Source organism: Aricia agestis, chromosome Z (genome assembly GCF_905147365.1).
Source record: "Aricia agestis chromosome Z, ilAriAges1.1, whole genome shotgun sequence".
NCBI classification, from domain to species: domain Eukaryota; kingdom Metazoa; phylum Arthropoda; class Insecta; order Lepidoptera; family Lycaenidae; genus Aricia; species Aricia agestis.
Window position 1 is genome coordinate 26,243,045 of NC_056428.1, and position 14,408 is coordinate 26,257,452.

Below are 14,408 nucleotides of genomic sequence, written 5' to 3' on the forward strand. Positions count from 1 at the left end.
TACTGTGGTTAGTGTAGCCCTATAAAAATAACTAGTTCCGGTAACGTAATTTTTTTTTGAAATAACTTAAAATAAAAAAACTTTTTTTGCACTCAGTACTTATGAGAAACGTCCATGTTAATTCGCCCGAGTTGTACCTCCATTTTATTTTTATCTTTTTTTTAATGGGCCCCGCTGTGTTGCCACATCGAATTTTAGAAAATCAGTAGACGTCATGCCAAAAATTGGTAGAATCAGCCATCAGGGAAGGGCCATAAGCTACTGAGTATTGACTCAGACCAGAGTAAATACTCTATACTAATTTAGACACTCAGTATTTACTTTTAACTGAGTATTTGTGTTTTACTAACCAGAATTGAATTATTTATGGTTTTTCTTTATTTATTATTTATTTGTATGATACTTTTAAGTATAAGCTATAGTCTTTATAAGTATAAAAGAAAATAAAATTATATAATAAGAAAATGTTGAAAAGACGGGAGGAAATTATTTGAAAGGGCTTATTTGAACGCGCTAATCTCAGGAACTACTGGTCCGATTTGAAAAATCCTTCCAGTGTTGGATAGGCTATTTATCGAGGAAGGCTATAGGCTAAATTTTATCACACTAAGACTAATAGGAGCGAAGAAATAGAGGAAAATGCAGAAAGAATGGGGAGAAATTATTTAACAGGGCTTATTTGAACGCGCTAATCTCAGGAACTACTGGTCCGATTTGAAAAATCCTTCCAGTGTTGGATAGGCCATTTATCGAGGAAGGCTATAAGCTATATTTTATCAATCTAAGACTTATAGGAGCTAAGAAATAGAGAAAATTATGGAAAAACGGGGGAAATTATTTGAATGGGCTTATCTCACGAAATACTGGAGCAGCAATTTTTCTGTTATTTGGCACAGATAAGAAGTAGACCACATGAAGGATCATAGGCTATTTTTGTGGACTAATTTGTCTCTGAAATATCTAATTTACGTGGGCCGAATAACAGAAAAATTCCTCCAGTAGTTCGTGAAATGAGCCCTTTGAAATAATTTCCCCCGTTTTTTTCCACATTTCCCTCTATTTCTTCGCTCCTCCTTCGTAGCGTGACAAAATATAGCTTATAGGCTTTTGTAATAAATGGACTATCTAACACTGAAAGAATTTTTCAAATCGGACCAGTAGTTCCTGAGATTAGCGCGTTCAAATAAGCCCTTTCAAATAATTTCCTCCCGTCTTTTCAACATTTTCCTCTCTTTCTTCCTTTTTATTAGTTGTAGCGTAATAAAATATAGCCTGTAGCCTTTTTCAATAAATGGACTATCTAACACTGAATGAATTTTTCAAATCGGATCAGTAGTTCCTGAGATTAGCACGTTCAAATATGCCCCTTCAAATAATTTCCTCCCGTTTTCTCAACATTTTCCTCTATTTCTTCGCTACTATTAGTTGTAGCGTAATAGAATATAGCCTATAGCATTTTTCGATAAATGGACTATCTAACACTGAAAGAATTTTTCAAATCGGACCAGTAGTTCCTGAGATTAGCGCGTACAAATAAGCCCTTTCAAATATATTTCCACCCATTTTTTTCCACATTTTCCTCTATTTCTTAGCTCCTATTAGTCTCAGCGTGATAAAATATAGTCTTTTTAGATAAATGAGCTATCAAACACTGAAAGATTTTTTTAAAATCGGATCAGTATTTCCTGAAATTAGCACGTTCAAATAAGCCCTGTCAAATAATTAATCCCCGTTTTTTCTACATTTTCCTCTATTTCTTCGCTCTTATTAGTCTTAGCGTGATAAAATATAGCTTATAGCCTTCCTCGATAAATGAGCTATCTAAGACTGAAATAATTTTTCAAATCGGACCAGCAGTTCCTGAGATTAGCGCGTTCAAACAAACAAGCAAACAAACTAACACACTCTTTCGCTTTATAATATTAATATAGAATATAGATATACCTACATCACTACAGAAAACAGTTTCTTGTCAAAATGGCAATTAGTTGAGTAATAAGTTAGGGCCCCTAAGCAGTATTAGCCCAGGGCCCCACCAATTCAAGATCCGCCCCTGTAACTAAAGGACTATACCTTTAGTTACGCAAAATATGGAAGTAAAAGTTTCCTTTCTGAAGTTCTTAAGTTTGTTCTTAAATTACACAATTTTTGAAGAAAAATTTTTCATCAACATTTTGTACATATACGCTAGTGCTTGAATCAAATTTATCGATATGCCTATCGGTACTTAACAATAACATAAAACTAATCTAAAAATGAAATGGGGGTGTAAAAGTATTATAATATGTATTTAATTTAAGAATAAATAATATACTATGTGTGTTGTTCACTTTCAACATTATATTTGCATTTCTATTAAAGTAAGGGCTGATTTGTCAGATAGCTTTTACCTGAGTAATAAATAAGTAGCTTTATAATGTTTATATTATTTACCCTTATAAGAACCTCATGTCCGACGATTGAAAAATCACCCCAAACCAAAATGTGTATCTACTTTTCAATCGTCACCTTTGTTCTGCCAAATAAAATAGAATATGATAGCTAATTTGAAATACAAAATCTGTCAACGTTGCATATATTATTTATTTCTCATAAAAACTCAGGTAAAATAACTCGAACGGACTATACTATCGATAGTAAAAGATCATCACTAACACACGCACACATTGACAGATCGAAAATCATCACGCATTTTCGGGTTGTCAGGTGGTCTATACGACAGTATATAAATAAGTCTATGTTAACAAGTATTATAATATGTCAGCGTGTTCCTAAACTGTTACCAGTATACTGGCCTAATCGCTTAGGCCAAAGATCACCTGCACAAAAGCACCGAGCAGCATCGAGGGATTTTTGAAATAAAAATGACCTTAATCGATATAGATATAGTATAGGTCCACAATAATTTTTGTTAGGTTGCCTATAGTTTCGTAATAAATATTTTTTTTAATTTTGCAAAAAAATTGCATCTTAGCATCTCATCTAAACCGAAACTGATTATAGAATCCTTTATCGTTAGTTCTGTAAACTAAAAAACTATAGGCGACCTAACAAAAATTATTGTGCACCTATACAGTCATAACGTAGAGCTATCGATTAAGTTCATTTTGTTTTAAACATAATAAAGTACTCTGTGGTTTTAAAAAATCCTTCGATTTCCTTCCTTCCTTTTGTGTAGGTTGTCGCGGCGAGTTCCCAGTTCCCGTGCTACAGATAAAAGGTTGAAAGTTGAAAGCATATATATGGCAGCACTGCACAGCTGTCATTTCAGTTTTGACGAGTAATTTGTATTCTGTGGTTTTGACACCTCTTAATCTTTTGACAAAAAAAAAAATTACAATTTACAGAAAAATCTAAATACAATTAACTAAACTTGAAATCGCGCTAGCATTTTCTTTAGTGTGAACTGATATACATTCCAGTCATATTCCAATAATAAAACACCTAAAAAAGATGCACTCAATCAAATATTCTTAGATGATATTGTTTTTATTAGTGTGAAAAAATGTTCAAATTATTCCTTTTGGTTTCGCTTGTGATTGAAGTGTTTGGTGATGACAAAAACGTATCTTTTTCTAAAGGTATTTTTTGGGTTAATTTCTTTTAAACATGCATCTACTCTACCTTACCTGTCGTCATGATTTGTTGGTTTTACAATTTAGACCTTAGAGAAGCCTTTCCCCCTTGTGGGTGCTGAAGGTCTAAAGGGGGATGGTGTGGAACCCAGAAAAAAATGGGGGCGTTGTGTTGAGGCTTGGGGGGTGATTTAATTCATCTGGATTCATTTTCAATTGAAACAAAGGGGGCGCTAAAACATAATTTATTCTCAAAGTGGGCAGTAGTACAATTTACATATTATTTGTAAATAAATTATCCAACCAAAGGTATAGGATATATTTGGCTGAAGCCAAAGGTTCAAAATATGATATGGCTTACCTGCCATTTGCTTATAATTCCATTCTCTTATTCTAAATATTTTTTAATAAATTAATATTCTATTATATTATTTATTCTACAAATTCCATTAGGCAGGACTTCAGATTACGTCAGAAACTTAAATTACTTAGGATGTTTAATAATGTTGTTAAATATGATATTTTATAAAATTTTACAACATTTTTTATATTACAGATGATTACAAATGTTCACTACCTGATGTGACAAGTGTGGATGATAATTTAGATCTAACAAGATTTAGATCAGATTTTTCTAAAATATCAGAGGTGTGTATTAATTCAATTACTCTTTTTCAATTAAAAGTAAGCCTCTTTTGCTAAATACAAAATGCTTTGGGAGTATAATCATAAATTAAGTACAATAGTATCTTCATACTGTAAGGTACAGTGGGTGGCCAAATTATTATATTATTCAGTGTGGGATTTTTACATACATTCGTATTGCTTCTGTTGTTGTCGTCCTTTGAAAAACCAAAGTTTACCCAGACCATATTGTGTGCTAAACAATTGGCATTTGCTAAAACTGGAAGAAGGAAATCAAATTATTTTATTTTTATTTTATGAAGTTAAAGGCGTGACCTTAATATGACCCAGTTGATTCAGATCCTCCAAGACAATTTCCAGCTTGTTCACCACAGGCAACTTGAACATTTTGATAAAAGATGTGTTGTTGAACTATTGAAACCTTCTTCGTCGGTTACGACATGGGGCAGATTACTTCAAAGGGGAATGGTTGACTATAACATATTTTGGTTGAAGAAACTATGCGTTATGACCAATATCTGCAAGTTTTACAAATCCATCTCCATTCCCAGATGGCTGAATAGTAGGCAAACGGCACCTGCATAATTATGCAGGACTCTACACCTTTCCATAAAAAATATTAACTCTTTTAAAGAAAACGATGTTACCTTATTAGACACAAAAATGGATTTTGTTCAAGTGAGTATAATAATTTGGCCACCGACGGTATATTAAATAAAATGGTTACCCAGAAATTACACATTTTTGATAAGCATGTTAATAAGAAATATATTTTAAACCTTTTATATTGTATTTTAACAAACAAGTGTGTTTTTAAATGAATTATGAAAAGTAATATTGTGTTGATCTAATAACTGCATTTATTTAGGTAAAATTTCCTGGTTTGATTGGACCACTGAATGAAAGACTCATTTGTAAAATCAAATGTATAGATGGGAACTGGGTTGGACCTTTATGTTCAACAACCCCAGGTAATATTTAAATTGACTAAATCAAATCCCTAAAAATATGCCAATATAGATAACTAGACTACATTTAAATATTTTAAATCAGAGAAGCTTATCTATTCATTAGACTTTGCCTGTATGTCTATTTTCAAAATAATCTCTTAGGATCTATATCACAATATAAATCCGTAGCCTTTGGCCTTTCCAATAGCCAGGGTCTCCAAAAGTCCAAAAACTTGACTGCCAAATTTAGAGGTAATGTTAATAACATTTTCAGATGGGAGATTTCAACCAATATTAAGGGAGTGCCTCTATAAAAATGACAATCCATTGCTGGCAATCTCATTTAAAAATGAATCAGTTTTGGTAAATTTTTTTTGTATGTTACATGTACTATCAGAGAAGTTGATTCCTATGCAAATCGGGGGCCTAAGTAGTTTGGTTGCGTTATGTCAAACCCAGCTGACAGATCACAATTAATATTGAATTGACATATTCGACCAAATAACGTTGGTCTGTCAATTGCATAGAAATCAACTTCCTCAATGGTACTATCTGTCCAAAGCAATAAGTTCCACTGTGTTTACTCATAATACTTTAATATGTATAGTACAATGTTTTATTCTTATACATTATTTTGTCTAGCAAATCGCTAGACAAAATAATGTCTGAATAAATACAATATATTGAATGTCCTTTCGAGAAGACGATTGTCTTTGTACTATCAGAGAAGTTGATTCCTAGGCGTAATTTGGTCGCGTTACGTCAAACCCAGCCGACAGATCACAATTATGAATAAACTAGCTGTCCTGGTGAACTTCGTGTCACTTTAAAACCTTCCCTGGACTTCTACGAATATTTTAAGACTAAAATCAGCCCAATCCGGTCAGCCGTTTTCGAGTTTTAGCGCGAACACATTTGAAAATCCATTTTTATATATATAAGATATAAAATTGACATGATTTGACCAAATGACGTTGGTCTGCCTAGGAAATTGATACCTAGGTAGTTGACAAACCAATGATTGTGGTAGGATCATGTCAATTTAATATGTCGGCTGGGTTTGACGTAACGTGACCAAACTATGTAGGTCCCCCATCTGCCTAGGAATCAACTTCTCTGATAGTGCCTGGAATTTAGATTTATAGAATTAATATGTTTATGTGCACAGACATAGATCAAGATAGATACCGCATGTCTCTCCATTTGTATGAAAACGAGCGTGCCACTTTTTCCTACCTACTGTGACGTACCGATGATAAGATTCGTGTCCATTAATAACTAGGCCAACGTTTATATTCGAATTTCTACAGCTCAATACGGCACAATTAGGCATTTATTATTTTTTAAATTCCGATTGACGTCCGATTCCGATAGCAGACTAAAGAGCAGACTTCCGAAAGACGAGCATTGCTCGTCGTTTGTGAACGCGATATGGCACGCGAAGTATGTACAATGTACATACACATGCGGTATCTATCTTGATCTATATGTTTGTGTTTTAAATGTGCATAGCTAATTTGGACAGGTGATATAATATTATATTAGCTATGTACTATCAGGGAAGTTGATTCCTAGGCAGATGGGGGACCTACGTAATTTGGTCGAGTTACGTCAAACCCAGCCGACAGATCACAATTAAGTATTAACATTGAATTGACATGATCCGACCAAATGACGTTGGTCTTTCAACTGCCTAGGAATCAATTTTCTCGATGGTACATTAAATTATATGACGTACATACTACATTAACTATATTATTTTATGGCCCAGATAGACACATACTTTCCCCACGGATCCATAATAACGGCGAGGTGTAAACATTTCGGCCTGTACAAAATAAAAGGAGACAATGTTGTGCGGTGTGAGAACGGGATCTGGTCAACAAAAATGCCAACATGTGTACCTACATCAATTCTCACAAATTTTACAGGTAAGCCAAAAAAGTTTATTTTTACTCAAAATTATAGATATGTGCCAGATTTTTGGCAGAACACGGGACCCTCTCCTGAGTCCTGGTCATTGCACGCGTACCTTCGGCCCACATCTGACAATACAAGCGCATCGAAGAATACCGCAAGTCTTCAGGGAGGCGTGGTGTGGCGGTACCCACAATTCGCCTAACAACCCTGCATCGCGCTATCGAAGTTTCGGGGAGCGGCAAGATATATACAACGTCTGAAATGACTTCAGTGGGCTTCGGCCTGACCGAGCATGCTATGTTTGTCTGTCACCCTTTCTTTCTTCAAACGGTTTTGATGTATCTAAGTATGGAGCTACTTTTACCTTCTGGGAAGGATATACAACAGTTTTTACAGGAAAAAATTACGGTAAATTTCGTGGGCAATATTTTGTAGGTTCTTATGTAATATTGATTCAGTATTTGTCTAAAATATGTTTGTTGATTTTGCCTATCACGAATCACGATTCACGTACCTAAGTACCATCATAAATATTGATTCACAGGCACTTAGCGGACCGACGTCATTTGGTTGGGTTATATCAAGTCCATATCGGCAGATCACGACTAATAATGACTTCACATAATTCGGCCAAATAAAGTAGGTCCGCCTACGAACTTGATCTGCCGATTGGACTACGAACCAATTTCTATGACGGTACATATTAAAAATGCAAGCTATGATTGCATAGTTCATTTTTCCTGTCATTCTCATAGAAAAATTAAATATTATACTGGGCTAGAGAGACCTTCGTTCACATATTGTCATCCGTTTAACTGGTAAAGAATTGGCGGATGCAATCACGTAGGTATCTATGGTCGTTCTATTTATATCATCTTCTAACGTTAGCGCGTGACTTCGTTCCCGTGTTTTTAAGGGATTCCGTACCTAAACGTAAAAACGGGATGTTATTTTTAAGACTTCGCTGTCTGTCTGTCATCAGGCTGTCGCAAATCGCGATAGCTAGCAACGAATTTTGATGCGTTTTTTTTTTGCAGTATTTTTCCACAAAAAATCCTGTATCCTCTCCCGTTGTCTATACTCTATATCTATGTCAAATTATACAAAAATCGATCCAATAGTTCTCGAGATAAGAGCGTTATGAGTGAGAGACAAACGCTTCAGCTTTATTAACATTATTCTAATAGATGATAACGATTGTTTCAGCCGGAGCCCCTCCTACTATACAATATATTGCTGTAACGGGGTCAGCTATCGTGGAATCGACGGGTGAGCTGTATGTGTACCCTGGGAGCACCGTGTGGTTGGACTGCCTCTGGCCGAGGGCTTTGGGCGAACCAGACTGGAGTTGGACCCAATCTTCTAACCATATCTCTGGTAAATCTACTAATAGTTATAGCACGTTATAGTGAGTGTGACAGAACGCGCCTACCCGGTAAGTGCGCCATATAGCTATTTTTCCATACTGCTGCTGCTGATTGGAGATTTATAATCAGCAGTATGGAAAAATAGCTATGTAGCACATTTGCCGGGTAGGCGCACTTTGCCACACTCACTTTTTCTAACCTTGCTAGAGCGCTTCAGACTGCCATTGGTGAAACACCCGTATTCCTTGTTGTGTCCTTGAGATTTTCTCCACTCGACTCAACCTCAATCCTTAAAAATTATGTCATTTGTTCACGACGGACGCTATTACTGTCATGCGTGTCATTGCCCGCGCGCGGATTTGGTCCACATGCAATTTGCTCGCATCCTATCATTTCAGTGTTGAACGGGAATCGTGAATCGCCCTTCAGGTCCGCACGTGGGTGACATCTCGATATGACTGGAAAAGGGCCTTCATAAAGATTATAATTTTTTTCAGACTGGGCCACCGACGCTGGGGAGGTGGACCTACACTACCGACTGACACTGACCAAGGTGTCAGCCCGCCATAACGACAATTTCACGTGCACCTCTCCTACCGGACACACTAATACTATCACTATTAAAGTTGTTAGTGAGTTGTATAACATTTATAGATTCTAGCATGTACTATAGTTTGTGCGTTTTATGATTATATGCGTGACACATTATAATTGACAATAGTAGGGAAGTTACCTAACAAAAATTAATCGATAGTTTAAAAATATCGAATCACATCGTAAAGGAATTGCAATCGAAATTATCGATTTCGTACTGACATTTCAGTGGTGCCGGCGATTTAAGATGGCCGCCCTTTTTTATCGATTTGATTTCGATTCAACAGAGTCAATCTCTATTGACATAAGTTCCGTTTCATGCATATGACATTTTTCAAATGTTTTCGTAACAATAATTTTATACTCCTATTTCACAGTTAATATTTATAATTTTTATTAATAAGTTAGCATTTAGCATCTTTTCATTTTGATTCATTTACAATTATAGGAAACATTTGTTTTTGTAGTCTATGGAATATAATTTATTACATTTAGATTTTTTTTTGTTTTCTTGTAAAAAAAAACCCGTAGCAAGGAACATGAAAACTGTCACCCATATCATCTTAGAACGCACAAACTATAGCACCTCAAAATTCTATAAGGTGCCAATAGAAGGATATCGATAGTCACCAACGGGTACATCTTATATGTATACAGTGTGTTAGTGTAAATACCGTTATCCTTGAAAGTTGAAACCATCAAATGAGCCCGTCAAAATTAACAACGTTTTCTATGAGAACAATGCTGGGAAATAAAAATATCCGTCTTCATACCCATACAAATTGCCGATCCGGGCATCCGTATGGGTATGAAGACGGCTTTTTTCGGGTTCCCAGCATTGTTCTCATAGAAAACGTTGTTCATTTTGGCGGGCTCATTTGATGGTTTCAACTTTCAAGGATAACGGTGTTTACACTAACCACTTGTATATAATATATTGGCATAGATTGTGGTATTAAAATTGTATGAATGCCAATAGTAGGACTTTCAGGAGTATGCTTATGATTAGGAGTTTTACGTTACAGTTAATCTTTTTAATAACTATATATTTTTTTAACTGTTACTGACTCTTATAAACCTTACTACCTTATTAACATTATCAACGTAAAAGTTTTTCTGTTTTATCTCTTCACACGCTGTAATCTGTACGCACAATGTTGTTCACAGATATAGTGTGTCCTGTGCTAAACGTGTCTTCGTCGCACGTACACCAGTTTGCTCAGGGCACTCGGCTCGGCAACGCGGTGCATTTTAGCTGCCAGCCGGGCTACCATCTGAACGGATCCTCGGTGGTCTACTGTATGGGCGACGGTAAGTACAAACAGGCGAAAATGTTGACCGAGGTGATTAGGCTTCGGACAGACTAACCTTACATACATGCAACCTCGCTCTTTAAAAATACTTTTTTGTTTGTTCGCGAACAACTTCGTTGTTTGTGAGCCGATTTTGATTATTCTTTTTTGTTGGAAAGAGGATACTTCACAGGTGGTCCCATGATGAGGAAATACTGTTGAAGTAGGGTTTTTGTTAAATTCTTCCCAGGTCGGTGGTCGTCGTATCCGCCGACGTGCGTGGAGACGTTCTGTCCGACGCTCCGCTCGCTCGGGCCGCAGCTAAGCGTCGTCGAGTACAACTCGTCGTTCGGCGGGCGAGCGGTGTTCGCGTGCGCGTGGGGCTACCGCCTCGTGGGGACGCCGGGGCTCGAGTGCGAGAACGACGGACGATGGTCTGGCGAGATACCGCATTGTATACGTGAGTATAGCCGAAATTGGTTTGTCGCGCGGGACCTGTAATTTTTTCCGGGATGGAGACTATCTTTTATCTTTTCCCGTCTCAAAGTCCAAAAGTCAAAACTAGCGAATGCATTTTGACTAAGCAATATGGTTTTATTGCAGTCTCTTTGAGAATAAGTGCTATAAGTTATAATTTACCGGGAAGCCATCGCGGCGTCGCCAGTGACGTTACCATGGCATCGTCCAAGCAACGTCTGGCGTTTCTACGTCGCTGTTTTTCTTAAAGTTAACTTTAAAAACACCGCTTTTCGGCGACATAGAGGTGACATGGTAACGTCACTGGTCACGTCGCGATGGCTTCCCGGTGAGTTATAGCACTAGTTGCCAGTGGCGAAGGGTGAATATTTTCGGAAGGGAAGCCGAAGTAAAAAATCTACTTACCAAAACGCTCAGCACTGATGTTTAACAATGTTCGAATTTAAAGTTTAATAATGATGCCTTTGAAAAATGCCTTCTGAGTTAAGTTGTATGCGTGACGGCACATACAGTCATTCAAAACTAAGTTTGGAAAACGAAGTTTCCTTCGACAGCAAATAATCTGTCAGACAACAGTCTCAGCTGTACGAGTCACAATTAACAAATCACAATAAATATAAATCTCATATCTTTAAACGAGCAATTCTTGTATATATATATATATATATATATATATATATATATATATATATATATATATATATATATATATAGGGGGTTTCGGGGGCGATAAATCGATCTAGCTCGGTCAAACAGCTAGTTAATTTAAATTCGCGACACTGCACTCTTCTAACGCTAAAACAAATAACATTCGACATTTAAACACACAACAAACTAGTCCGCCATTTGACTCATAACAATTTTACTTCATGAAGTTCATCTTTCTCGCACGCACTTGTGCGTTGCTAATTAACCTTTCTCCGTAATAACTCGCCGAGTATCGGCTTATTTCAGAGTATATTGGCGCGTGGTAGAACGAGACAGAACATGACGATCAGTTCACAGGAATGAAAAGGACAGAATATGCTTACTATGAAATATCGTTGTATGAAGAAATAACCCGCTAATTTATCGGCTTCTATCGGAGACGGCCTGCACGTTGCATTGCCTATATAAATTTGTAGGCGATTAATTATTAATTCAAATTATTTCAAGTGAGAGAAAAAAAATTTGCATATAAAATTTTGTAGGCGTTTAGTGAATTCAAAGTTTTTTAAGTATGTAAAATATTTATTAGATAGAAATGTATTTGGCCCATAGATTCGATTTTCCAAAAGGGAAGCCGACGGGAATCGGGTTATATGGACTCTTCGCCACTGCTAATTGCCAGTTAATATTGCAATGTTTCACGCTATAGGCAGCACCAGTAGATACAGACAGTAAGCAAAAAGTTTTCTTCGGCGTTCGACAACGTTTTTGTCAATATTCTGATATATGACATATCAACATGTCCGTTTAGGTCGGATTATTTATGTATGTGCTAGGAGCGCCATCTGCACCTTTGCAAAATATTACCTATTGTAAAATGTGTAAATTTTTCAGCGATATACTGTCCGGATCCGCTGATACCAGACAACGGGAGGATTCTGACTCACGCAGCGTCCAAGGACGGGAAATATCCTGTGGGCTTCCTGATTATATACACCTGCGATGAGGGGTACGAAATTAATGGAGAGGCGTCCATCGTGTGCACCGAAAACGGCTTCTGGTCTCATCCACCACCGTTTTGTTTACTGCCGTCTGACATCAAAGAAACTGACATGATATACGTAGACAATACTACCATGGTACATGCTGATGAGTAGATTAATGCTGAAATTGTCTAAATTTTCGTTAATCACGTGTGACTACAGCTAAGTAATTTTGCCGGGTTATCACAAGCTTTTCGACTACCATTAACTTGACGTATCCCGACCGAATAATGTTGGTCCATCATCTGCTTCTGAATCAATTTCTCAGATGGTACAATAACATTGTTATGTGTCTCATTCACTTTATAGTACCTGTGTGGAGTTTTATACAACAAATTGTAACGTGCGCACCTTTGCCATACTAGTAGGGGAGGCCAGGGTACTATTCGAGCGTCATGGAGACCTACTAGGTTTTTTACATTAGGTAAAATATAAAATAAAAATAATAAGAGTGTTTTTTATATTAGCGGTGACTTCAGAAACTGCAGCCATTTTAAAGTTATGAAAAAGAAAATATATTATTCAGAAAATTGCTTATTTAGGTAAATTGAAACAAGATTTTAGACAAGGACTAAATCATTTAGTTTAGTACAACATAAAATATCTGCAAATCTTAGTTAGGAAATATGAAGCTTTATTTTTTTAATTTTAAAATGTCCCTACAGGCTTACCTTACCTTTGAATCGTCAGTGCTTTAGATGGAAGCCTCTTTGGGGTATACTAAACATCCCCTATCTTAATCTGACAGATCCGATGTCTGACACGCTTGAGCATGTCGCGAAATCCCCTCTTGGGCTCCCCAATTATATCTAGTGTTTTCAAACAGTATAATCTAATTTTGGCAATAATGGATGACAATTGACAGATAACAATGGGGTAGTATTCCTGGCTTTTCAAAAATAGTAGTTACAATGAGTACAGTTAGATCTCAAAGCTGCTTCGGGAGGAAAGAGCCTAGATTCTTTGCTTACAACGTAAAAGTAACAAGCACGGTCCGGCGTGGTCGGAATTCGCCTAATAATTATTTAAAGAAACTGTTTTTCCTCTATAAAAACAATCACGGTTCTTGAGAGCCTGGAGACATACAGACGGACAGACAGATATCGAAGTCTTAGTAATAGGATCCCGTTTTTACCCTTTGGGTACGTGACCCTAAAAATTACGTTTGTTGTATGAGAGCCCCCTTAAATATTTGATTTTTTTTTAGTATTTGTTGTTATAGAATATAGCGGAAACAGAAATACATAATCTGTGAAAATTTTAAGTCTCTAGCTTTTACTGTTTTTGAGATATAGCTTGGAGACAGACAGACATCGAAGTCCCGTTTTTACCTTTTGAGTACGGAACCCTAAAAATATGTAAGTTCACTTTTCTTTCAAAGTCGTTCCTCAATCCTCTCCCTTTGAACGCACAACTTTCTCTTTAGAGCCAGTCCACACGGCGCGTTGCGTTGGGTTGTCTTGACGCATAGCCGGCCACACAGGCGCTGCGTCAACGCTGCGTTATTACGAAGGAGTCTTAAAGTCAATAGCCCCACTTCGTTTCGTGGGCTGCTGTCCGTCATGTGTGCGTTGTGACGACACAGCGCGCCGTGTAAACACCTTGGTTATTTGTATGTAAAATAACGCAACGGAAGCGCTGCGTCGACGCAACGCTGACGCAACGCGCTGTGTGGACTGACTCTGACGCACAATTATTGTTAGAAATCTGTCCACGTAACCAAAATTTATGCTTAGTTAAAAAAAATATTACTAGAGATGTGCCGACTAGTCGGATTCTTTGCAACCGACTAATCGGCTTGTCGGCTTGTCGGCCAAATTCATGATCGGCACATCTCTAATTAATATTATTACATGTTATTGTTATTATTGATGTGATCTTTGACTGTTATAATAAG

General features: G+C 36.8%; 1 protein-coding gene across 1 annotated transcript; it reads left to right on the top strand.

The window, feature by feature from the left end:
* Positions 1 to 3,340: 3,340 nt before the first annotated feature.
* On the top strand, positions 3,341 to 12,995 carry LOC121738367 (locomotion-related protein Hikaru genki-like). Its single transcript, XM_042130360.1, has 10 exons — positions 3,341 to 3,581; positions 4,132 to 4,223; positions 5,089 to 5,191; positions 5,445 to 5,533; positions 6,942 to 7,101; positions 8,297 to 8,467; positions 8,955 to 9,089; positions 10,219 to 10,362; positions 10,594 to 10,803; positions 12,363 to 12,995. The coding sequence occupies exons 1-10, from the start codon at positions 3,506 to 3,508 to the stop codon at positions 12,623 to 12,625; spliced, it is 1,443 nt and encodes a 480-aa protein (XP_041986294.1). The 5' UTR covers positions 3,341 to 3,505; the 3' UTR covers positions 12,626 to 12,995.
* Positions 12,996 to 14,408: the final 1,413 nt, after the last annotated feature.